General features: G+C 35.4%; 4 protein-coding genes across 4 annotated transcripts; 2 read left to right on the plus strand and 2 right to left on the minus strand.

The window, feature by feature from the left end:
• Nucleotides 1-1,451: 1,451 nt before the first annotated feature.
• On the plus strand, nucleotides 1,452-10,461 carry TRIADDRAFT_49897 (uncharacterized protein; the record flags this gene model as incomplete). Its single annotated transcript, XM_002109423.1, has 4 exons — nucleotides 1,452-1,479; nucleotides 8,032-8,211; nucleotides 9,288-9,815; nucleotides 10,214-10,461. 4 exons carry the CDS (start codon nucleotides 1,452-1,454, stop codon nucleotides 10,459-10,461), a joined length of 984 nt encoding a protein of 327 aa, XP_002109459.1.
• Nucleotides 10,462-12,474: 2,013 nt separating this feature from the next.
• Nucleotides 12,475-13,587, minus strand: TRIADDRAFT_21493 (uncharacterized protein; the record flags this gene model as incomplete). The annotated part of the gene is made up of 1 exon (XM_002109979.1): nucleotides 12,475-13,587. One exon carries the CDS (start codon nucleotides 13,585-13,587, stop codon nucleotides 12,475-12,477), a length of 1,113 nt encoding a protein of 370 aa, XP_002110015.1.
• A 958-nt stretch (nucleotides 13,588-14,545) lies between these two features.
• On the minus strand, nucleotides 14,546-21,206 carry TRIADDRAFT_21627 (uncharacterized protein; the record flags this gene model as incomplete). Its single annotated transcript, XM_002109980.1, has 25 exons — nucleotides 14,546-14,696; nucleotides 14,976-15,088; nucleotides 15,211-15,308; nucleotides 15,404-15,546; nucleotides 15,646-15,779; nucleotides 15,882-15,939; nucleotides 16,009-16,070; nucleotides 16,239-16,405; nucleotides 16,499-16,612; nucleotides 16,721-16,881; nucleotides 16,997-17,169; nucleotides 17,278-17,313; nucleotides 17,418-17,540; nucleotides 17,624-17,730; nucleotides 17,809-17,871; nucleotides 18,011-18,194; nucleotides 18,318-18,432; nucleotides 18,553-18,872; nucleotides 18,993-19,088; nucleotides 19,218-19,345; nucleotides 19,443-19,641; nucleotides 19,718-19,859; nucleotides 19,921-20,073; nucleotides 20,177-20,457; nucleotides 20,631-21,206. The coding sequence occupies 25 exons, from the start codon at nucleotides 21,204-21,206 to the stop codon at nucleotides 14,546-14,548; spliced, it is 3,897 nt and encodes a 1,298-aa protein (XP_002110016.1).
• A 2,393-nt stretch (nucleotides 21,207-23,599) lies between these two features.
• Nucleotides 23,600-24,908, plus strand: TRIADDRAFT_53518 (uncharacterized protein; the record flags this gene model as incomplete). Its single annotated transcript, XM_002109424.1, has 4 exons — nucleotides 23,600-23,707; nucleotides 23,822-23,892; nucleotides 24,537-24,594; nucleotides 24,801-24,908. 4 exons carry the CDS (start codon nucleotides 23,600-23,602, stop codon nucleotides 24,906-24,908), a joined length of 345 nt encoding a protein of 114 aa, XP_002109460.1.
• Nucleotides 24,909-24,989: the final 81 nt, after the last annotated feature.

Consider the following 24,989-nt stretch of genomic DNA (forward strand, 5'->3'; position numbering starts at 1 on the left):
TCCCATTTCTGTGGCGATAATATCGACATCTTTAGAAGTAGCTGATTAGTTAACATTGCGGTTGCTGTGCAACCCAAGCTCGACGATGCATTGCTGCACAGTAAAACATTACATGCATACATTTGTTAATAAGTATCCTTCTTTCTATTATTGAGAGTTCTGGTAAAGATTCTGAAAAAGCATGCAGAATCACTATTCTATAAATTATTTTCTTTGCTGTAGTGCAAAGGAGTTGATTCTCATTTATTGTATGGTTAGTATTGCTTTGTAATCGTCTACTAGGAGAAGATGGCTTCCAGATTCAAAATGGTTAAAGGTACGAACTAAAACGTTACAGTAACAGTTTTTATGTAGCAGAAATGTATAGAAAGACCAACTAATAAACCTTTTATGTTTCTGTCCAATTACTTAAATAAATAATTAGTCACTGAAAACATTAATGCCGTATGATTATTTACATATTTCAGATATTCCACGCCTATTAGATAGCTGATTACAGACCACAAGAGCTGTCATTTGCTCCTGACGTAATATCTTTCACGCGGTAATTGAATTAGTAAAGAGCTGGAAGCCAAGTTTGCTATTGTAGAAAGCAGCGATTGTCCTTTAGAATAACTTTATACCTTTAATAAATATCGCCCTTGTTGTCATCGTACAATTACCTACTACGGATACATTACTGATTATATGCACAAGTGAGGCATATTAATAAGGGGTTTATAGTATGATTGTTATTGTAGGCGAATGTAAGCAAATACAAGGATATCAATAAGCTAATATTTTTTACTATTAGACAAGAATAGTAATACAAACCGCCCTCCAATAGGAAGCTATCACGCTTAAAAAAATACTTGATGGATTGTTACATCTCTAAATAAAAGCTGATAGTATCATCTTGTGATTATATCAGCGGCCTCGCTCAGATTGTTTAAGATAATGTAAATTGCTATACAAAGTGATGATTACATGCTAATTTTATTGCAGTATTTGACGATGATATACCTTAAACTATTGTAATTGAATTCAGAGAGCGAATAATCTTACTATGATAGGTAGATTGTAGATGAGTACAGCCATGCCGTAACCTTGATGTGCTAATCAGTTGGAATTCAACAGTATCGTACAGAAATAATGTATATTGGATAGGGCCAAATATTTTTGTCTGCTTCATGGAATATTTTCCAGTTTGAGCTGACGATTTACTAGCAAGAAGCGATGATGTTCATGTGCGAGTAGCTTGTATTGCATCTTGCAGATTGGATGATCTATGAGATAGTACTAATATCGTCGCTACGACATTGCAAGTGATTTGGTCTAAAACTTTGATATTGCACCCTGTCATTTCTTTCACATGTGTTCGAATCTTCAGCTGTATTATATATATGTTACGTCTACGCTACGGTGGTAAAAGTTAAGATTATTAGTTTATTACACTTGGTTTGTTTTAGTTCATGTCAATTTGCGGTCAAAGATCGCTAAGTATAGATATTTGTTTGCAAGTAAATATTTAAAATGGATGTATCATCCTCAGTAAACTTACCGCAGCTCTGTCGTACACAATAATACAAGTATATACAATGTAGAACTAGTTCGGACTATCGGACTGTAGCGTTTGCCGTTAACTGCACAGAATAGCTTTGGAGTGAGAGTATTGGAATAAAATCAAAGCGACTATTTATAACAAGAAAAAATGTTTACCTATTTTGTATACTTGTACATGAGGATGCTAGCAGATGTTTGCGTTTTTATATTTTCGTATCCTAGACAATTCTACTCTACAGTACAATGATAAAAATAACAGCTTAAATTGCGCCATTTTTAGGGAGCTTATTTTCTAGCATAGAATTTTTCTAGTCTAATAGGAATTGATGTTGTCAAGAGTTATTACTTTATTCTTCTATCTACCATTATGGATTTGTCGATTTTGTGCATGACTTACTATAGGATAGATAATCTATACGCGTCCTTTCAACAATGTACGAAGCGCATATTTCAGAGTAATTTCCATCTGCATATTTTCTACACTATACCTGGCTAATGTAGCATAGACTTCATTCTATGCAAATCACGATTGCACTGAGTCATACAGTCTACATTTGGGCGATGAGGACAAATTATAATTATTGGAGAGAATATGGCAAGGTTAGCCCAATCATGATCCATTCTTTTATACAGTTTGATAGTATTTGACAACAATAATAAATAGATCATAACATAATTTACAAGTCAAATCAGATAATAAAGTTTGCTATCTCTGGGATGACCCATTTGGGTGGGGGAAGAAAAATACAATCCTATCCAAAATTAGTGATGAAGTTTAACCACCATTAGATCCGAATTATTCGCCGTCATGAAAGGATGGATTAATACATAACATAAGGAGAATTTTATGTGTCATGAATACCTCATGTGCTGTAATTTTCGGTTATTGCTACGGTATTATGAATGGCTGATTGACTAGCATGGTATGAAATGGTATAACTGACAGTTTAGTCAGTCAATAGGTCACAGAAGGGGGTTTGACTATGTTGATCTCGCGAAGCGTTGAACAATAATTATCTGCCACTCGTATACGATTTTGATGTGTATAGCATGGCAGATAGACTACTTTCATTGTCAAGTTGTTACATGACGATGGAGATAATTTGATATAGCATGATGATAGAATCAACTTGTCTATTTCAAGACGGTGCCACCGCCTATTGAACATCAATCGTTTTTCATAGACAATACAGTCCATTTGTATTGCAAGTCTGCTGGACTGTAGTGTACTTTCTTCATCTTATTACAGTATTTGTCCAGTCATGCTAAGTTGCATTAACAAGTTCTTCTTCATGCTTGCTAGATAAACATAGACAGTGTAATAGTCGTTGAAAGATCAAGGTATACGGATCCATTTTTCAACATTGGCAGCGTAATATGGTAGGTATTATGGAGTATTCTCCACGTTGGTAGTTTATGTAGTCTTTTGATTTTTTAGGGGCGGTGGAGTCGTTGTGATACAGTCAGTACATTACTTGTACAAGAGTGCAGTCACTGAGCACTGAGTAGGTCTTTTGTTCACCATCTACTGTATACGAGGGATGTTTACAGTATACACGATGTGTCCACCTATTATGGTGGATTGGATAACAGAGTCGTTATCCAATAGGATCGCTTATCATTTGGAGCAATTGAAGCTAAAAGTTGGATTCTATCGTAGGCTAAAATAGGATAGTACTATTACTCCTTTCTAAGAATTGTTTTATTGAAGGCCATCCATTATCCTAATATTCATCGATTGAGCGGAAAGGCTTTTTTGGGTTTTCTGGTAGTCTAGTAGTCAGGCGTGCAAGATGAATGCACAGAGTACAGTATAGTGTCCATTGTACTCGGTACAGTACAGTATAATAATTCTGAGGTGCAGCGTTTTCCCAAAGCTGTGTTTTGGTCATACAGTACAGTACTGTCGATTCCAGTGCGTAGTACTGTAGAGAAGGACTCTAAGTGATTGTCATGTGTGTCACGTGTGCAAGATTGGACTGTACTCTGTTTGCATGGTACAGTATTGGACGTGGGCGTCAGCGGCGGATAAATTGTTGTCCTGTCCAAGTGTACAACTGAACAATTTACATGTTGCAGTGTTCTGAGCCTTTTTGACTGTACAGTACAGTCCAAAACTGTTAGCTTACTCGAGTAAGCTAACAGTGTACATGTTGCAGTGTTTTGAGCCTTTTTGAGTGTACACAGTACAGTCCAAAACTGTTAGCTTACTCGAGTAAGCTAACAGTGTACATGTTGCAGTGTTTTGAGCCTTTTTGAGTGTACACAGTACAGTCCAAAACTGTTAGCTTACTCTAGTAAGCGTAGCGATGTACAGTACATGTTGCAGTGTTTTGAGCCTTTTTGACTGAACACTACTGTACAGTCCAAAACTGTTAGCTTACTCTAGTAAGATAACAATGTCCAGTACTGTACAGTACAGTGTACAGTACAATTGCAGTGTTTTGAGCCTTTTGGACTGTACACTGTACAGTACTGTACAGTGCGATACTGTAAGCTACAGTACTGTACTGTACACAGAAAATGATGAAGCGGATTGAATTTTCCATAGTACAGTAGACTAGATTGTGTGCCGTGGTTAGGGCTGCTCTACAGTATTTGGATATAATATACTGTAGTCCACTGCATGTACTGTACCCTTCTCCAATGTATCGACACAACGTACGGCCGATAGGGTAGAAAAGAACAAAACCCCAACAGTGCCTTCACGATTCCGTACCGCTGCTGAGAGTTGAAACTTTGGAATCTGGCTCGAATTCTGAAAATCAATTTTACTGCTCAGACTGGATCTGGTGATGAATGTTATTTTGGGTATTTTTTTCCTGCATCCATGCTGAAAGAGTCCATCGGCAATCGACTGAAATTAATCCTACAAAATAGGCGAGGAAGCCATTGCCATACAACATAATCGGACTGCCAGGATAAAAAACCCCCTGTTTCTGTGCTTGACTTAGCCGACGAAGCGTTCCTACGATACTGTCGGTCTATTTGGCTACGTTCCAACGATCCATTGGATTTGCAGTAAGTTCAATTTCAACTTGTTATCGATGTGCTATAGGCAGCAAGTGGGTATTTGAATGCGGCTGTGCTATACTGTATAGTTGGAGTTTTAGGGAAATGATGTAGGAGGCTTGTGGCTTGTGAGCATTACTCCTTCACTAGACCTTTGTTAGCAGCAAAGTTGGATACTGCTTGTACTGTAATTGTTGCAAATGATGATTGTTGATTATCAAGTTGGGTATGAGCACTTGTAATTGACTTTAAAAATTGCAATGCTACTTTGAGGAAAGGGTGTTGTTGAAATGCTTAGTTACAATCTCTTGTGCTCACCGCTTATTTCATAGACTGTAGCAAGTGGAGATGATGACGTTAATTAATCTTTTCATCGCTTTTGAAAGGTTGTTTTGGCCATACCCGTTTTCCTCATTGGTCGTATGGTACAACAGTGAATCATTGAATTTTGCTGTCGTATGTTCAAAAGCTTCATTGGCAAGTTGACTAGGTAAGCATCAACATTACTACATGTTTCAAAATGATTCTCCAATACTATTGCATATGGTCGTTTTGTGTTGTGCTATCATCTCTGCTAGAAGATGACCATGACCAAGTACGGTATCATCCTGAATTTGAAAGATTGCTGCTGATACCATACTGTACGTACGGTGGTGTTGTGTTTTCCCAAAATGATGTAGAGTAGAGTACAGTGGACGATACCACTCAGGTCTTGCTTGCCACCCTATAGCTGACTGTGGACTGTTTTGGTGCATTGCGCAGCTTGCATGACAGTCGTTTCCCGAGTAGCAAAACCAATTTTTCTTGACATAGTGTAGTTACCGATTCTTCTCAGCACGCTATTGATTTCATACTTGACTGCTAAAAGCAAACCTGAGTTGGACTGGTCGATCAAGTGGGCTTACAGTACCTCATTTGGGCGCTACCGTATCACAACGCCTCACTGTGATGATGACTACAGTACTTTGTACTCTACTCCAGTGAGTCCATTCTCTCTTTCTTCCATGGCTGTTGACTGCAGTCCAGTGTACAGTACGTACTGGACTGCAGTAAAGTACAATGTACTGTAGTTGAATCCCATGCCAAACCCCTTACGGTACCCCCTTGCAGTCCAGTACGTACAGTACTGTACTGGACTAGGTTGTGTGTACAATGTACTGTAGTTGAATCCCATGCCAAACCCCTTACGGTACCCCTTGATGATTGGATTTCTGCAGCTGCGCACTGCAAGTTTGTTATTGTTTACATGGGCTAGGAGCCATGGGTATGCTAGGCACAGTGTAGCAGACAGTCCTCAATAGCAGTACAGTAGTCAATACCGTCATTCAAAACGAAGACAATTCATCTGCTGAGAATCGCGCTTCGACGTACAGTACGTACCTACAGTACTGGGTACTGTAGTCGACGAGTCTACTGCACGGTCAGTCTCTCGTGTGGACAAACTTTGCAGTATGCCAACCACAGGCTCACGTGATCACCGTACAATGGACTGGACTGGTATGGATCGCATTCTCTTCTCCATCCAAAAACAACAACACTCGCAACAAGGGTCCCATCAAATCTTGTTACAGTTGAAGTAGAAGAAATCATCCAGTTGGAAAAGTGGTTGGGTTCAAGGCAGTATAGTTCAGTACATCGGATAAAGAAATAGTCTTGATTATGCATTGAATCATGACCAACTCTGCTTCGTTATCAGGCTTAGTGCTAATTCAAATTGTAACGACGGAAGTAATCGACAGCAATCAAGAAGAAGTTGCACATGTTGAGGATATTACTGAGATTTTAAAAAGAAGAATCAGCGATCATTTTCATAGGAAAATAGTACTTTAAAAAACAACTCTTACTCCCATGGTCAGTTTGGGTATATTGAGTGGGGCAGTCAGCCTTGTTATTGATACGCGTGTTGATCATTGAATCAAAACATTTTCATTGCATGTCGACATGCAAGGATTATTTTATTATTACATTGTATGTACTTTTACTCCATCATGAATAATGATTAGGTGTAGAATATTTCCATCTTTTTCAATTGCACCCACATTAGTACAACATCAAGTATTGTACAATTATCACTGTAGTCGAAATGATCAATAGGTTACGCTTTTGCTGTTGAAAAACCATTCAAAAGATGATACTACATTGATTCTTCGGCATACAGATTGACATTGATCAGTTTTGATACGTACGCCTTCATTACAGAATTGCTGCAGAGACGTAAAATTGCCCATTTGCAAATAGTCACCACTGAGGGCATGGTTTCACGGTCATTTCATTCGTGAACCATTCCTTTGCCAAGCACTACATAAGACCTACAGTGTACATTTGATTCGTCGGCCTGCTTTAAATCATCGTTATAGGTGATTTTACCCACGACTGTTAATGGATCTTAATAAATGTACTACATATGCGTAATTTACTATACTATTATCAATAAATAATATACCGTTGTTCAATAACTACCTCGTCTCATTGACCATCATTCTCACTGTCTTTTTCCACCATTTTTACAGCGTGCTACATGTTTTTTATTCTTATAGTCAAGATAGTATTCAATACTACGATATTATAAAAAAGGATAATTGAACCAATTGACTCCACTCTTCGTTAAGGCTTAACTGATGATGTTGTGAATGATACCTTTTGATATATAATTTATCTAACCAAGTTGCTCTACCAATGTTTATCGCATCGGTTAGCTTGCATGGAGGACAGATCGTTTAAAAAAGAAGCTCAAGCTGATAAATCCAACGGTAATTGCCTGGTCTGCAATGATCGTGCTTCAGGTTAGATATGTCTACTATGATAACACTGTCCACGTTACGAAATAACTTCACTACAATAATCGATAATTTACAACTTCAGAAAATGTATTTAATTCATTAAAAAATACAACATTGGGTACCGCTTTTAAATCCTACTTACTAATTTTTGATAGCTTATCAGCTGTATAATCGTTATCGAACAACTATAAACTAAACATATAACAATAAGAAACAATTCCATAAGCAATGACTATTCAATTGAATGATATGCTGAGGCAATAAGTTATCAGTACGGTATATTTCATATTGAATAGTATCATGTATCATGTACTATCTCAAATTGAAGGTATTGCTACACATTATGGTAATGGTTTTGTGTGATAAAATTACCCATAGATCATGAATTGCTACTAATGACTTTATTGTCGTATCACTATTGTAGTTTACTGATAAATTACTTCATGGTAATCTTGCTGATCATTCTTCACTCATTCATTTCCTAACCAATATCAGTAATGATTAAAGTCACGTTTTGATTAACGATATAATATGTGAAGGATGAGTCATAGCAATTGAATTGATAACTATAGGATACTTGTTACTTTAAGATTGCACACTTTTGCTAGTATACCGATATCTAACTTGATAACGGTACTCTTGTTTCTGTAGCTTTGTAGTTGTATGCTATAATATATATTGAACTATTTCTTTCTAGGGAGGCATTATGGCGTTTACAGTTGTGAAGGTTGCAAGGGTTTCTTCAAGCGTACAGTGCGCAAAAATTTAACTTACACATGCCGTGATAATCGAAACTGTGATATTGATAAAAAGCAACGAAATCGATGTCAGTATTGTCGATACCAGAAGTGTCTGCAAGTTGGTATGAAGCAAGAAGGTAAAAAAGAGTCTTTACAATATTGGTGATTGTAATAGCATAACTTTGATTATAGAATTTTAGTATTTAATTTTCTAGCTAGTAACAGCATTGATGGACAACTAAATTGTAGGAGTTTACTAACACTGTCAATCGTATTAATGAAAGCTATAGCGTGTTTAATGAATTCCTATTAGATTTTAGTATTTTTGACTTCTATAAATTACTTTTATGAATCAATTCAAAAAGTTGTAAAGTTGTAGTATTGCAGTATAGCGTTAATATTGACGAGAGTACTTTGCGAGTCCATTACATTTCAGATGCATACTTCGGATTGTGTTAAAATTTTATAATAATGCATAAAATATGCCTTTATTAGAATTTCGATAGTGGTCATTGATAATAATTGTTTATGGGAGACATTGCCGGCGACTAAAATCGCAAGGGTTATTGTTCGATAAATAATTGTCTCTTATACTATAGTACCTGTTCTAAGAATCATGGATAGCATTCAATAGTGTATAGCCCATTGATGTTTTTCAGCAAACGATATCTCAAGTATTAGTTTACTGTACATACTACTGTTTTGAATATTTGAAATTTCGCTTCTTACTAAAATGTTATCATTCGTTATACGTATATGCAGTACATACACTAGATAAAGTAATTGCTTATGAAGAAATATTTATTTTTAAGGCGCTTTTATATTATGAAGGCACTATTTCGGTCAAATTTTTTGACTTTTTAAAACTTAAATTATTTCTTTTTATTATTGGTATTATCAATTTGCTGTTCATGGTGAAAACCATTACATTAATTGAGCTTACAGACGAATGTTTTGCTCCTTGTAGTATTGTCATGTTTATACTTTATTTCTAGCTGTCGACGTAGTAAAATAGGTAGTGAGGTATTTGGTACATTTTTTTATCAGTAGTCAGTTATCGATAAATTGGGCCTTGATAAAATAACTATTTCACTAGAGTTAGGAAATTGGATAACCTTAAGAGCACTTATATTATTCACATATATAAATAGGAGTGTAAATGAAGCTATTATTGTTGATTTATTTTTTAAACTTTGATGTGATCTATATATAGCCGTGCAGGAAGAGCGCGTAAAGAATAGCACACCAACTAGTAAAACCACCTTACCGATAGCAATAGCGGATGGCTTCCCATTACCGACATATGGGAACGATGAAATGCCAGTTGAAGCTATCCGAGATGCTGAATCTACGCTTAATATGAATAGTGTACCTTACGTCGAAATGCAAAGTAACCCTGTCTTAAATATTTGTCAAGCTGCAGATAAACAACTATTTAATTTGGTTGAATGGGCCAAGAAAATACCCCATTTCTGTGATTTATGTGTCGATGACCAAGTAATACTTCTGAGATCTGGTTGGAATGAATTACTGATAGCTGCGTTTTCGTTTCGATCAATAGCTGTTGAAGATGGCTTGCTCTTATCGACTGGGCATTATATTCATCGCACTAGCGCGCATAATGCTGGTATTGGGGCTATATTTGATAGGATTTTAACAGAGTTGGTTAATCAAATGAGATATTTAAAAATGGATAAAACTGAATTGGGCTGTTTGAGAGCTATTATATTGTTTAATCCAGGTAGAAGAGAGAATAGAATAATGAAGGAAAATTTCTTGTAATATGTTTAACATTTATATTTGAGAGGACATACAGTAGATTGCATATTATATTTTGGTGATATAAATTGGAACCGGTATCGCAGATTGTCACTACTGTCAAACAAATGAATATTGCGCTTTTGGCTAAAGTAACTTATAGTATCGTGATACAAATTCGAAAATCATACAGTAAATTGTCACCTTCAATAGCCGATATGTAATGAGCATAAAATGTTATACAATTTTCTCATCTATTTATTTGTTGGTAGTAACTAACGCTACGGTATTAGTATCGTCTAAGTGATTTTTATGACTAAAAGAGAAATTTTAAAAATTGTTTTATTCTACTGCTAACTTTTGATGTTTTGTATGTGCTAGATGTTCGCGGTTTGACATCAGCTGATAGGGTTGAAAAGTATCGAGAGCTGGTATATGGAGCTCTAGAGGCTTACGTCAAGAAAAGGTTTCCTGACCAGCTCTGTCGCTTTGCTAAACTACTGCTTCGATTGCCGGCCTTAAGAGCGATAAGTTTAAAGACCTTGGAGCATCTTTTCTTTTATAAATTAATTGGTGATCCACCAATTGACACATTCTTAATGGAAATGCTGGAAACAGGCAGTTCTTAAATAGATCATTTCCTTTCTTTCAATCCTTTTGTGTTGAAAGATGATGAGATGGATTGTAAAATAGTAGCTGTCTTGTATTGTGGGTCAGTAAGTGTTGTTTTTGTTATGTTACCAAATTTTTCGTAGTTAATAGAAAATGACCGAGAAATTGTACTGTAGTTTGTTTTAATATTACTGTAATATTTGATTTTTATCTTCATTTTATATAAAAATTTATCCACCGAATCACTCTTGTACATAAAACTATATGTTAAATCGCTGTTACGATATACCATAAGATAGCGCAAAGTTAAACATAACCTGTTTTGGCAATATGCAGTTTTTAATCTTAATTTCGTTTTACTTTTATTGCCATACCTATCGATGTAGCGTAGTAGTATGAGTTATTGTATGGCGTATAATAGACTTGTAATTTACTAGTGTAACTTACCGGTGTCGATACAATAACAACTACTATGAAGATCTTCAGGCAGCAACCTCAACTAAAATCTAATTAATTAATTATGAGTGCAGATTGGTTTTTTTATTCCTATTGTTTAAGACGCCTATCTTCTATTTAGTCGTAATGGTGGTCTTCGATTAAAGCATGCCTATATTATATGCGCATTTAATGATAACTAAAACTTTTAGCGATTGAATGAGACAATTTATATATACGACGTATGTGACTCTTATTTTATTATACATCGTATACTGCGATAAAGAGAGAGATCGCTAAGTGTATAGCTAGATTTCAGGTTTGCTATGCAGCCATTTTGTCGACTTTTCTTTATAATCTTGCTTGTTTTAATAACAGCAATACGTCAAACCTATTAGGTCTATATAGGGTTGGAGATCGACCCAAAATCATGTTTCGATTAGCTTTAACTAGCATTGAATGTATATTATTATCTATAGCCCAACGAGAACATTATTTTGGTTGTATCATTATTACAAGTAGCTTGACGTTTAATTTGCACAATTTGGTTACTAGCCTTCCTAGATAATCGTAGAATAGTAATAATGAATAACTGTAATTGAAATAAAGAGTATCAGATAACTAAAATGATATCAGAGTGACAGTTCCTACGGAATGAGCATTACGCGTAATTTAAATTACCAGTGTTTATTGGAGATATCGTGAATGTTCTGTTTAACTTTAATTAGTATGAAAAGGCTATTTAATTATCAGGTACACGCTGGTAGTCTGTATACTTTCCATGGGTGATTCCACAATAAAATGTCGTTACTTCTCAACAAAGATGATAGAAACAACATAAAGTAACGTAAAAGCCTATTGATTTGCAGCGATGACCTTTCATGTAATACATTGAATTAGTAAACTGAACTCTACATTAAATATGTATTAATATTTAAATATTAATAACTATGATAGAAATATGGCAATGATATTGCTATGGCGTTTGCCAGTCCTTGTTATGTTTACTCATTGAGTATTATATATTTTATTAACGTTATTGTCAGTTATGTACAGTATAGTATACTGTATGCTGTCTTAAAGTCTATTATCTATCTAGCTTTTTATCGATCAACTACATACGGATAAAAGAGCGTTGTAGGCATTTATTCGGAAATGTTAAATATTCGATTATGTTGGCTTTTATTAAATATATTTTTATAATATAATTAAAACGAGGAAGAACTCAGCCAGGTGGTGTAGCATTTTAAAATGATGTTAGGTAGTTATTAGATATCGATGGCGAAAGAATCTTAACTCTCCATATAGGATATTTACTAACTTATCTTAAAATATCTAAGATACATTTGTATTAATACAGTCGCTGTTCTCCGTATATCAGTTTTATTTCAGAATCGATTCTGGAATGCGGTTGTGATAGGAAACCGCAAGCGTTTATTTTGCTATGCTATTTTGACGTATATACAGTATATATGTACATGTAATGTAAATGGTTCAACGCTGATGATTGCATACCGGAAAATACCTCATCATGCTAATAAATTTTAAAAATTGATGGTGAAAGGAGTGCATTCATACTTTACACTAGCTGATAATTATGTACTTTTCTTACTGATATTGACGTAATTTATGCCTAAACAAGACAGTACTAGTGATTGCAAATCACTTTCTTCATCAGTTAAAGCATCAATTTTAAACATAACCTGGAAAAAATCTTTTAAATGTCTTAAAAATGCTACAGTATAATCTGTTAAAGGTCCAGTTCTAATTTTGCCAACATCAGGAGGACCCAAAGCAATCATTAACAAGGCTAAGGTTTGATGTGTTGCATCGATACAACCACCTTGCTTGATTTCAGATAATAGCTTATATGCAGCATATTGACCAATATCTTCAGGCAATTTCTGATCGGATACATCAGCAGTCAGTTGTGACGAATACATGACACCGGAGGTTGTAGTAGCTGTTAAAGTAACACCAAATCCAGGTGATAGACCACTTTGGTTACCTTTACAATGATCAACATAAATGTATAAATCGGAAATAAAGGGATTTAAGCTATTTCGACAGCTATCAATAATACGATTAGCCATGGCGGGCGATACACGTGTTGTATAGCTCAGACCGCGTATTTTCTTGACTTTACCCGTTTCTAACATATTAACAGTGTTCAACTGCCTAATAACTGGGCAACGAAGGAAGATTTCACCTCCACCTTTAGGCATGGATCCGCGCTTATTGATGGTTAATTCCAATCCTTCATCTAAACCGAATTTTTCCATTAATTTTAACGTTACCATTTTAATAGTATCAACGCTAGGATCATGACCACCATTGGTGATACCTTGTAAAGTTAATTGCAAGGCAGTCTTACAAAAAGGTGCTAAGCAAAGTATAGGTTCTAGATAGTATCCAAGACTACGACTTCCGCTACTGCAATCGTGACTCAGTATACCACCATTGATAGTACCTGGTTTATACATCAACTTTGTACCAGTGTGATTGATAATTATTTCGCTACCATTGCACATTTTTTCTAACAACTTGATGAAATTTGCTTCATGTTCTTGCAAGCCAGGCTCGTCATCTTTGCTACGTATATCAACAATTTTCACTGGTCTTCCACTCAATGTCGATAGTAATAATCTTTGCCTAAAGAAATTACTGCCATGATAAGTTAACCATCGAGTTTGATAATCACTTGGCATGTTGATAGCTCTACTTTTCTTGCCAACTTATCCTATCTGCAAGGTTGAAAACGACAGTATACTTGATTTCTTTCTTCTTTTAAGATAGTTTTGCAGCAATTATAACTTTTAGCTCCCGTGAGCTCGTGACAGTGTTGGGACCTGGCCTGGCCCAATACGCATGCGTTAACCTGATACTGGCAATCATTCATCGACAAGGTGCTTGAACTAAGGTACTTTCTAGTATGCGAGTGAAAAACTACTATCCGAAGGTAATGTTGTAAGCAGGATACTCATAAAGTTGTGTTATGTAGTGCTATAGAAGAAGAAATGGGGGAGTACTCAGTCATGGACGAGAAGTCCATGACTTAGTATACAGACAGCATGATGATGATGATACAAATATCATACAATTCTGTTCAGTCCACTGAGAGACCACAGTACTAATTTACAGTACTATACTCAGTACAGTGTACTGTATTGTAGAGGGTAATCAGATTAGCAGTAGAGAAATTATCTCTAAAATAGAGAACCGGCTTTCTGCTATTTTAAAGTTGTCCCTACAACAGTACATAACAAATTAAAACTCTTTATTTTGAATAAATACAGTCCGTGACACATCAATGTTTATAACCTGATACTTGAGATAGAGAAATATTAACACTTTCTGTTTTGATAATTACATACAAAGTAAATCATAAACTAGGATATTAGACAGATTCCATAAATGCTCATTTCCAGCAAGTACGAAGTCCTCCTTCCATGAGTTATAAACATGCCCTATGCATTAATTAACATTGCTTTTCAGATCTTACTGTTTACTCTGAGCAACGAGTTCTAGTTTAGATATTGCTATTAGATATGATTATTGTCCTATGCAAGTTAACAATGCAATCCATAAATAATTCAATAGTGTTTTCGGCAGTTATCACATATTTGAATATAAAAATATAAAAATTGGAACATTAAGATAATAATCTTATATATCATATCCAGAACTTTTGCTTCTTTCCACAAGCTTGTAAAATGAAGATTGTCCATCGCTTAGCAATTTATCCGGTTTTTCAAATTCAATAACACGTCCGTTGTCCATGACTAGAATACGATCACTGTCCAAAATGGATGACACCCTACGGCCAACCAAATAGACTTACATTTAGCATAACATTAACCCTAACCCTAACCCAAATCACAGTACCTAAATAATATTTAATTTTTACTTTACGACAATCTAATTAGTAAAGTATCATCTGAAAGTATATTAAGGCATACATAAAATTGAATTATTAAATTTTCAAAGATTGTTCAACTTTAACGAAAGCATAAGTTAAAATAAGCGCTAATTCTAGGTTTGTAAATTGGAGTAGTAATATATTGCAATTTGCATTAATTAATTAATGTGTACGAACCTATGAGCAATAGTTAGCACAGTTCTCTGTTGGAATTGTCTTTTAATAGTCTCTTGAATTAATTTGTCGGTGTTGTGATCAACACTAGCGGTAGCTTCGTCAATGCATAAGATCTGTGAAAATTTACATTATTGCAATAGTGTTACCATATCTAAGCAGAATCACCGAAACGATATGCAAGATAATAAACGAGTATATAACATATTTGAAACCAAACTTTGATTATGAACTATACCTGAGCATTCGTCAATAAGGCACGAGCGAGACATACAAGTTGCCTCTCGCCGACAGATAGGTTTCGCCCTTTATTACCAACATCTGTTTCAAGCCCATCTACAGTACAACGGTATCAATTGCGAATAATACTTAAATTAGTAGGTGTATAATATCTTTTCAATCTTTTACAGATATTTTAACACAATTATCACCTCTGTCTATAACATTATTCAGATGACATTTTTCCAATACCATTAACAGTTCACTATCGCTATGGTTATTGAAAGGGTCAACGTTATTTCTTATTGTCCCATTAAAAAGAAATGGATCTTGTGGTATTATAGCCATTCGAGATCTAATGATATAAATATTTAGGAGTGATAATTTTTAGAGTTAGCTAAAGTTTTTACGTAACGGTGTCCTAAAATTTTAACAGCCGGCTATATTCAGTTACCTCAAAGCGGTTGTAGGAATAGTGCAGATATCGATATCATCAAGGGTAATATTACCAGAAGCTAATGGTTGCATACGAAATAATGCTAAGAAAAGACTTGATTTTCCAGAACCGGTGCGTCCGACAATGCCAATCTAGGTAAGAATTTATATATAGTACAATAAGACATAACAGTTAAGATAGTTTCGTAAGATATTATCTTCAGTTCTTGCGTAATAATACATGTATGTATATACCTTCTCTGAAGGTCTTGTAGTAAAAGAAACTTTATTTAACGCTGGAGGTAGCCCTTGTCTGAAATTAATTTTAAACGTTATCAAATCATGAAAACAGAGGTAAATTCTAAAAGAAAAAGGAAGTAACCTGTAAATTAATGTAACGTTATTGAATTGTAGAGTCCCTTTGCTAGGCCACAGCGATGGAACCTGAAAAAAGGTATAAGATAATCTTGATTTATGGTCACATAATTTTTTTCTTACTATTACATTCGAATGCTTGTGAGTCGCTTTGCAAGATCTTTGCAGATCAGAATTTATACCAGCGCTGGTAAAAAACTTGAATTCTTTTTAAGTAATTTAGTTGAATTAAAATACCTGGCAGATGTAATCTTGCTGTACTTCTTCATGATGAATGCCATCAATGTATTGCTTGGCCCTCTCAACGCTGATCATTTCCTTTTCAGTTTCTGTAAATGCAGTCAAAACTCCTGAGAGCTGTGACGTTACCGATAAAGCATAGGATATAGCTAAGCCAATTAAACCTTTCAGCAGTGAACAAGATAGTTAGTCATATAACTCAACATATGGTTAATGTTGCAGTATTGTACAACTGTGAACTTATTAAAACATTATACCTGGATCCACCGTTTGAAAATGGTGTTGAATTACGGCTATGAATCCAACAGCTGTTACCATTCCAACTCCCAATAACTGAAGTCGGATGCCTAACCATTGAGACACTGCTTGACCTATTTACATATAATTTTATTAAATTATATTTATCTAAATGTAAAATAAATGGCATCTGAATTGCGCAGTTTGGTTTATTAATTTGAAGCAGTAATTTTCTTACTAACTGGCATAATTTGCTCTTTGGTACGTTTCAAGTCGTCTTTCATTTTCTAGTGAAAAGGCTTCAGAGGCTCTGAAAGCTCTTATACACTGTAAGCCATTTAATGTCTCTGTAAAGTGAGTGTATATTGGAGACAAAGTAACAGTTGATAATCGCTTAATTTCTCTTTCAATGTCATAGTTGAAGATAAAAGTAAGTAATATATTAGTAATAAATAAAATGTTGATATCGGAAAAGATTTAAGATTTTAAAATGATAACATGAGACGACTTAATGCTACCTCGACGTCTTTCTATAGTAGCGCTGGATGAAATAGTATATGATACCAACTGGTATTAAGGCAATCATGAACCAAGGCAACCCTATGCAAGTTATAACAATCGTACCGGCAAAACCATAAAGTTGTGCCAATAGAATGTTCATAATGAACGGTAATGAATCGTCGATAGCATACTGTTTATTAAAAGGACAAATATTATTAATTAAAAAAATTATTTTTGAAAGTACTGGATAGATGAGCTCATTTCGATAGTTTAGAAAACGAAGAAAAAAGTTACTAACCGCATCAGACGAGAAGCGATTAATAATTCTTCCAACCTATAAGAAGTCATGTACAGTAATAAATTGGACGACATACATTGTAGCTCAAGAAATAGTACGTGTATATTAGATTTTAAATTCAAAGTATGGCTGCCACATACCGGAGTGGTGTCAAAAAATTGAACTGGTGCACGGAGTACAGAATCAAAGAGTTGGTTATGTAGAATTTTCGCAGCACAAATACCCCCGTACGCGTATGAAAATGCTCTTAAAAGCGTAAACATCTAGTATAGTGATATATATATAGTATGTGAATTTTCATGATATGCCCTTGAGTAGCTATAATCCTAAAGCCAAAATCACTTACAGTATTTCCTATGGCTATAGCTGAGTATATCGTCAAGTAGAAAGTAACGTTGCTGTCGTAGGTATTTAAAGCCAATAAATTTTCTGAGTTTATACTGTTATAATGGGCTATTTCGATGAAATTATGCCCTGCTGATGGGAAATACTCTGGTAATAATGTGGCACCATACGTATTTACACCAGAACGAGAATGATTCTTTGTTTGTGATATCCAGAACGACAGCCACCAATCTGATACGTTACGGGAACCTATTAACAATCGGATTTGATGCACAATAAAGGCAAAACTAGGTTAAATTTGTAATAAATTTTTAAATATACTGTATGTCAAGTATGTCGCTCAAATAAATAAGTTCTATAGGTATATTTGCATAACACATTTAGTTACCTTGCATTAATAATAATGAGGTGAATATTATGATGGACAAACAAATGCCGACGGCCGACCAGTATGCTTTATATACTGATAAAGCTACCACACCTTCGTATTGTTCCTCTTGCGTTATCAGGGTGTCATCGTTGTCATTTATGTCGATGCTTTCAAATTTCTGCAAGGTAATTGTTGAGACTGACTGTTAATACAGAATCAATGGTTTACATCACACATAAGAGCAATTATAACAAGAAATAAATACATCAGATTCTTCTTTGTCATCTTCTTTGTCGTTATCGTTGTTCTGAGAAAGTAATTTTACTGTCTCACTATCCAAGACGGACTCTGGTGGACCTGACTGTATTATTCTTCCTGCATCTAATACCGTTACTACATCAGCTTGACGAAGAAACTGAGTTTGGTGGGTGCACAGTATTCTAGTACAGAAGAGAATATTTATATCTTGTAATAGCATCTTAATTAACGTAGAAAACTTATGATTTAGATATTGAAGAGTTCAAGTTACTTGCATCCTGACAAAGATTTGTGAATGATACCTAGTTTTGTGTTTAAGTATTCCTAAGATGCAATGTTGAAATAGATGTTGTGCTACGTGCGAATCAACTGCAGCTAATGGATCGTCCAAAAGATAAATTTCTTTGTCTTGATAAACAGCACGAGCAAGAGTAAGTCTTGCCTTTTGCCCACCGCTTAACGTTACGCCATTTTCACCAATTTCGGTACAGTCTCCAGCAGGTAAAATCCTTAAGTCTTCCTCCAAAGCACAAGCGAAAATGGTAGCTTTATATGCTGATTCATTGTAAGCTTTACCAAATAAGATGTTTTCTTTAATTGTTCCTTGCTGAATCCACGGTTCCTAGAGAATGACCAAAATAATAAAAGGATAGGAGTTTATGAGCATTATGCGTAAAAATACGTAAGTATACAGGAAACTAATCAAAATCATATTACAATACTTTTAAGTATAATTGCCAACCTGTGTAAATATACCGAAACCAGACTGTCTCTGCGGAATACTTATTTGACCAGTAATTTTTCTTAGTTCTCCTGTCATGGCTCCAAGCAATGATGACTAATATCAAAAAAAGATACGTCGCTTAAATTATATGCGAATAAAGTCGATATTAATTGCTTAAATCGAGATGAGTATATGGACTAATGTTTTATTTTCTTTTGTTAGTCCTGCTATATTTATTTATACCTTTCCCGAACCAACTTTGCCAACAATGCCTACAAGTTGCCCTGGTGATGCACTAATAGCTATATCAACTATACTAGGTCGTTCACTTTCAGTATGATCATTATAACTAGGTTGCCAAGTAAAGGTTCCTGTAAATATTTAGCTATTTGTTATTAAAGGTGTAAAATTATACACAATAGCGATGTTGTCAATTGAACTGCTGCCGTACCATACATGTGAAAGTACCTGAGTTGATCTCAATTTCATGCTCTGATCTGTTCCTTTGTATAATAGAGTAGTATTTCTCGCTGTCAAATTCTTCAACGGAAAGAAATTTTTGCACTCTTTTCACGGAAACCCATGCTTCCATCAATCCATTAAGAACCCAAGGAAATGCATTGAGCGGGCTAATTAGCATGTTAAATAGTGCAACACTAGTGAAGACCTAGTGATTAGTTAGAAAACAATACAACATTAACTGACTCGAAAATTAGCTTATTATAGCACTTTCAAAAGCGTACTTTAGCTGCAGTTAGTCTATTCCCCAATGCTGCGTAAGTTGCAAATGTCAATATAGAAATAATGACTGGTGTTGTGGCCCAAAAATAAACACATAATGCATCAAGGTACTTCCTTCCTTTTAAACTCTTCAGCTCAGCATTCCTATAAAATTGCATTTTTATTAATGAAAGATTTCATAGATTTAATGGAGAAAGATTTTAACCTCAGTCTTTCAATTTTGTTTGCAAAATTAGCTTCCCAGGCGTAAAATTTAATAACTCTAATACCATATAAAATCTCGCTCATTGTATTGACACGACCGTCCTTTTGTTTCATCATTTCAGTGCTCAACTGTCCAATTTTACCTGCTAACCATCTTATTTATAGAAAATTTTGACATAAACGATAGAGAATTTGAGATTGAAAGATATTAAATATCGTAATAATAAGTAACTATATTTAGCAACAACAGTTCGTACTTATTGATTGGTATGAGAAGGATTATGAAAGCGACGCCAGCTAAGAATGATATTCCTACTTGCTGATATAAGAGATATAAAGATATCGCAATTTGGAATGGCAAACTCCAAAACTGATGAAAGCTTGGGCAAAAGTTAACAATTCGGTCTGTGTCAGTACTCATTAAATTTACAATTTCACCAGTATCGAATTTAGACAATGAGGCAGTATTAACGGAAAGTGCTTTACTATAGACGACAGCAACCAAGGCTGTTCTAATTTGAATTCCAACTTTATTGACCTATATTAAGCAAAGTGAATAAAAGTTAAGACATTAATGGTAATTGAAATCTTTTTATCAGATATGATTGTGTCAAATACTATCTACTTATTATAGCATATAAGTGGTAATTCTGTGTAAATGACTGTTCGATGTTGGAAATATTTGCTCTTGCAATCATAATAGAGGCTTACTTTGAAAGTAAATTGGGTATTTAGAATTGCACTAATACCAGTGGCAAAGAATAATCCCGCGGCATAAATATATCCATTAATGGTTGGTTGATTTTTGTTTTCGACAAATGTGACTAACTGATGCAATAGTAGAGGTCCAGTAAAACCTAATAAATCACTACTTAGTTTTAATATAGCTAATGGATAGTAGGTCTTTCCAAAAGTACGATTAAGAGCTGTCAATAGTGAAATTCTGATCTTGACATTATCATCTGTTTCGTCATTTGTGTGTTTATACGTCCACGCTCGCATAAATTGTCGACGAATGTAACTTGTCTTGAGCTTTCTTGGCAATAAGAATAGATCTTTAGCTTGCCTGAGTTTACCAGCAGCACCGCGAACCATCATTGGTTGCACCCAACAGAAGAAAAGTCGCGATAGATCGCTATTATTATCTTCGGCAATACCTAATGGAGAAACTTCTTCACTCTTTATTGTATCTATAGTAGAATAGGCAGGTTGAATAGTCGTAGTTAATAGTCTTTGTTCTTCATCGTCTTCATCATCAACATTGATGCCATACCTTAAGCGAGACATTGCTTGGCTAATGATAGTACTTTGATTGCTACGACCACTAGGTAATAATAAAATAAGATATAGCGTCTGAAGCCCAAAATCTGTAAAGACACTATAGTGTTGTATAAAATAATTGGCTTTCGTTCGCTTGTGAGGATTAAAATTGCCAATTGCTCTATAGAATTCAGTTATTGATGCCAGGTAGCACAGTAGCCATGCTAATAATAACCATAATGGACCTCGGCCAATCTTTTTCAAATCAGAGCTTCGCATTGACCATTGGGCTATTAAAAATGATAACCAAGCGAGGATACATGAACCTTTACTAAGCAAGACGACAGGCTTGAATACAACATGAGGTATAATATAAGATACCAACTGAAGAGTATAATTTATCATGCATAAAGATGTGATTAATAATCTAATTTTGACGACCAGCGATGCTGCCGATTGAAAATTACCAGACAATTTTTTATTGTACCCAATGTAATACCATGAGATACAAACTAGCAGCACGCTAGAGGGAAAGCAAATAGCACCTAATTGGAAGCATCGACCAAAATCACTACCCAACCAAACTCCTTTGCTTGTTGATCCACAAAAGTCATCTATCCACGTCATCTTGATACAATAATATCCAATAGGTGAATTTGGTAATTATAAATGTTTACAATCAAAGCAAGATCTACGCATATGAATTAGGAATAGATTAATCGTCAATCGGAGTGAAATAGTTCTATGCTAAAGTGACAAGAAGAGGAATATACTTTATTGTAGTCCAGTTTTGGGGTTATAGCCTAAAACGTAAATCTTGACGTCATTGATAGACTAGGATAAGGAAGAATAGAATTAGCTTGGAAACTGGAATTCTACAGTGCTGTACAATGAAGGTGTTAATTAATAAGAGGTAATAATGATCTGTCAGAGCACAAGCAGTGCAGTAGTCTACAGACCTTATGCATAATATCATCATCGCACTTTCTTTAATGCTTACCGTATCATCGAGTCTGAATTCAACGTGGTCAATGTTGACAGGAGCAATTTTGACGTGTTATAATTATCAGGTGAAGATCACGCACGTAGTGAAAAACCAGTCGGTGAAGACCAACAGGTAACGTTCAACTCTTACCACAGAACATCGATCTAACATCTATGTCAATCTGATATAATTTATCATGGCTTTGGTCTACCTTACTACTATCACTGTTGTTGCTTGCAGTGAGAATTGAAGATATTCAAGCTAGGCACGATTCCTTTTCGATTTGAACTCTCTGCCACTTCTTGTCTTGTCTAGTCTATGCAGCGAGCTCAATCTTCCTAGGGAAATGAATGATACCCTCAAGACAATAACAAGGGCTAGATAGGCGACAGTCGCTGTTGGGGTGACCTGTTTACACGCTACAACAGTACTGGACGGTAAGTTATCCTACAGTGTACAGTACTGTCTCTACAGTAGCAACACTTGGTACTGTGAAGAAGTACTGTAGTACCTGAACTTACAGTACTGTACAGTATCATCGTTGCTTGCAGTGAGAATTGAAGATATTCAAGCTAGGCACGATTTCTTTTTGATTTGAACTCTCTGTCACTTCTTGTCTTGTCTAGTCTACGCAGCGAGCTCAATCTTCCTATGGAAATGAATGATGCCGTAAAGACAATATCACCGTTGTTGCTTGCAGTGAGAATTGAAGATATTTGTACAGTACTGTACAGTACTGTACTGTACTACAGTACTGTACTGTACTGTATACTAGGCATTTTCTGGTACTGTACACTGTAGCGTTAGCAGTGTGCTTCACTGTTGGTAGTTGAACTCTATAGTATTTCATAGTCATAGTAGAATACTATACAAGTAGGAGTGTTCATTTACAGTACAGTACAGTACAGTAGGAAGCTATCCTACAATGTACAGTACTTTGCCTACAGTAGCAACACTTCGTATTGTAGGAAAGTACTGTACTAGATCGTACTTGAAGTTGCCATATCATACTGGAATACAGTACTGTACATTGTACAAGTTGATCGTGTTGATCTGCGACACGGTTTCAGGCGGTTTTCACCCTATTAAGCTGAAGTCAGTGGATGAGACGCCTTTTAAGAGTGAGCTACCTGCGGTATCATACTGTGTTGCAAACACGGTGTTGGCTCTTATACAAAGCCATATGGAGATACTGTGATTCAATACGCTGTATTGATTTGTAGCACGGTTTTACTCTATACCGTCGGTTTTAGGTGGTACAGTCCAGTCGTACAGTATCGCATGACAGTGAGACTTGCCTAACTACTAGAGTCAATAGTTCCGACGGCCTCCTTGTGCGCCCTTCAGCATCGGACTTGCACATTTTAGACTTGTGCTTACTCTTCGTCAAAGCAACAGAAAGTGGCTATTAAAGATACCACTGGTAGTCGATATCATGGTTGTGGCAATTCGTTTAGCACTGCATGGTTGTCGTCATCGACCTTTTTACCATATAGTTGTTGCTAATAAAAGGAGTAAGAGGAATGGACTCCCACTTGAGCAGGTGAAGCTCTAATGATGCCATATTGATAAGGGCTAAATGAAAGATAGAGCCAACTTGATGCAGTATTTCCTAGCTACTTTTGCAGTTGTTAACCTCATCAATTTCTCCTTTTAGGTTGGTTCATTCGATCCATTACCTAATAGAAGCAATGAGAAATTGGTTGCTTTAAATATTGAGCGTATAAAGTAAGTTTTACGAATGTTACAACGTCAGTCGAGGAGCATCCTTTCGCTGCGTTGCAATACTGCCTGTTTTGATACCTGTTCAAGATCTAGTTTAGCTTTCAAACCTTTCTCTATTTCAATATCGAAACCAAACCAAGCCAAGTATCTACATAAAATTCAGTGAGCTGCTGCACGTATCTCACTGCCCAATAAACTGCTTCTAAAATTACAAAATCATGCAACACGCAAGTGAACTTTGTATTCTATATCCAATAAAGAGAGGCTTATATTGTACGCGTAATAATTTCTCTAGAATGATAATGGAAATGTAATAGATTATAAATATAGCGAAAAGTAGCGCCTAGTTAATAGTTATCACACTAGAATGGGGAATGGTGAACTGCTACGGTGCCATTCTATATTTCTTTCTAATGTCCCTTGTTGTCCACAATTTCGATACATTAAAAGTTAAGGCGGTACTTCATCATAGACATATTGGAAAAATCGATTCGTATATGAAAGATAAGCAGACTTGACATTTGCACTTTGGCAGTGTTTCAGATTTGGATGATAACACATTTTATAAATGCTATGCATATTGATACACTACAGTCCTAGAAATAAATAACTTAGTGGCCCATTAACGATTTATTTCTACGTTTCAGGTATTGGCTAGGTGTCGGAGCTCAACCTACTAAACCAGTTACAGCTCTTCTCGCCATGGTAACGATAGCATTGTAGCATATCGACTTCTTTATATTATCAATACATATGCTCCCTGTATACTATAGCATGTGTAACTTGGCTATTCTTAATTGAAACATAGTGGATCAGTCATAACGACATCAATATCCCCTTAGTACGGAGCGTACTTATCACACTAGAATATATCTTATATGAGATAAGTGAAATAATTCTTTGTATTGTAGGCTGGAATATTACCGATACATCCTAGAATAGAATACGAAGCCACTAGAAGGTTAAAGATGAAAGAAAGTAATAAAAATACTGAAGCATCGGAAGACACTACTGCTTAAAAGGCTTTTATAGTACGCTAGTAACCATATAGGCGTACTTGTATCTGCTGCGTTAACGTTTGCATTTAGGTATAGCCTCTC

This window comes from Trichoplax adhaerens, genomic scaffold (genome assembly GCF_000150275.1).
Source record: "Trichoplax adhaerens TRIADscaffold_2 genomic scaffold, whole genome shotgun sequence".
Lineage (NCBI taxonomy): Eukaryota > Metazoa > Placozoa > Uniplacotomia > Trichoplacea > Trichoplacidae > Trichoplax > Trichoplax adhaerens.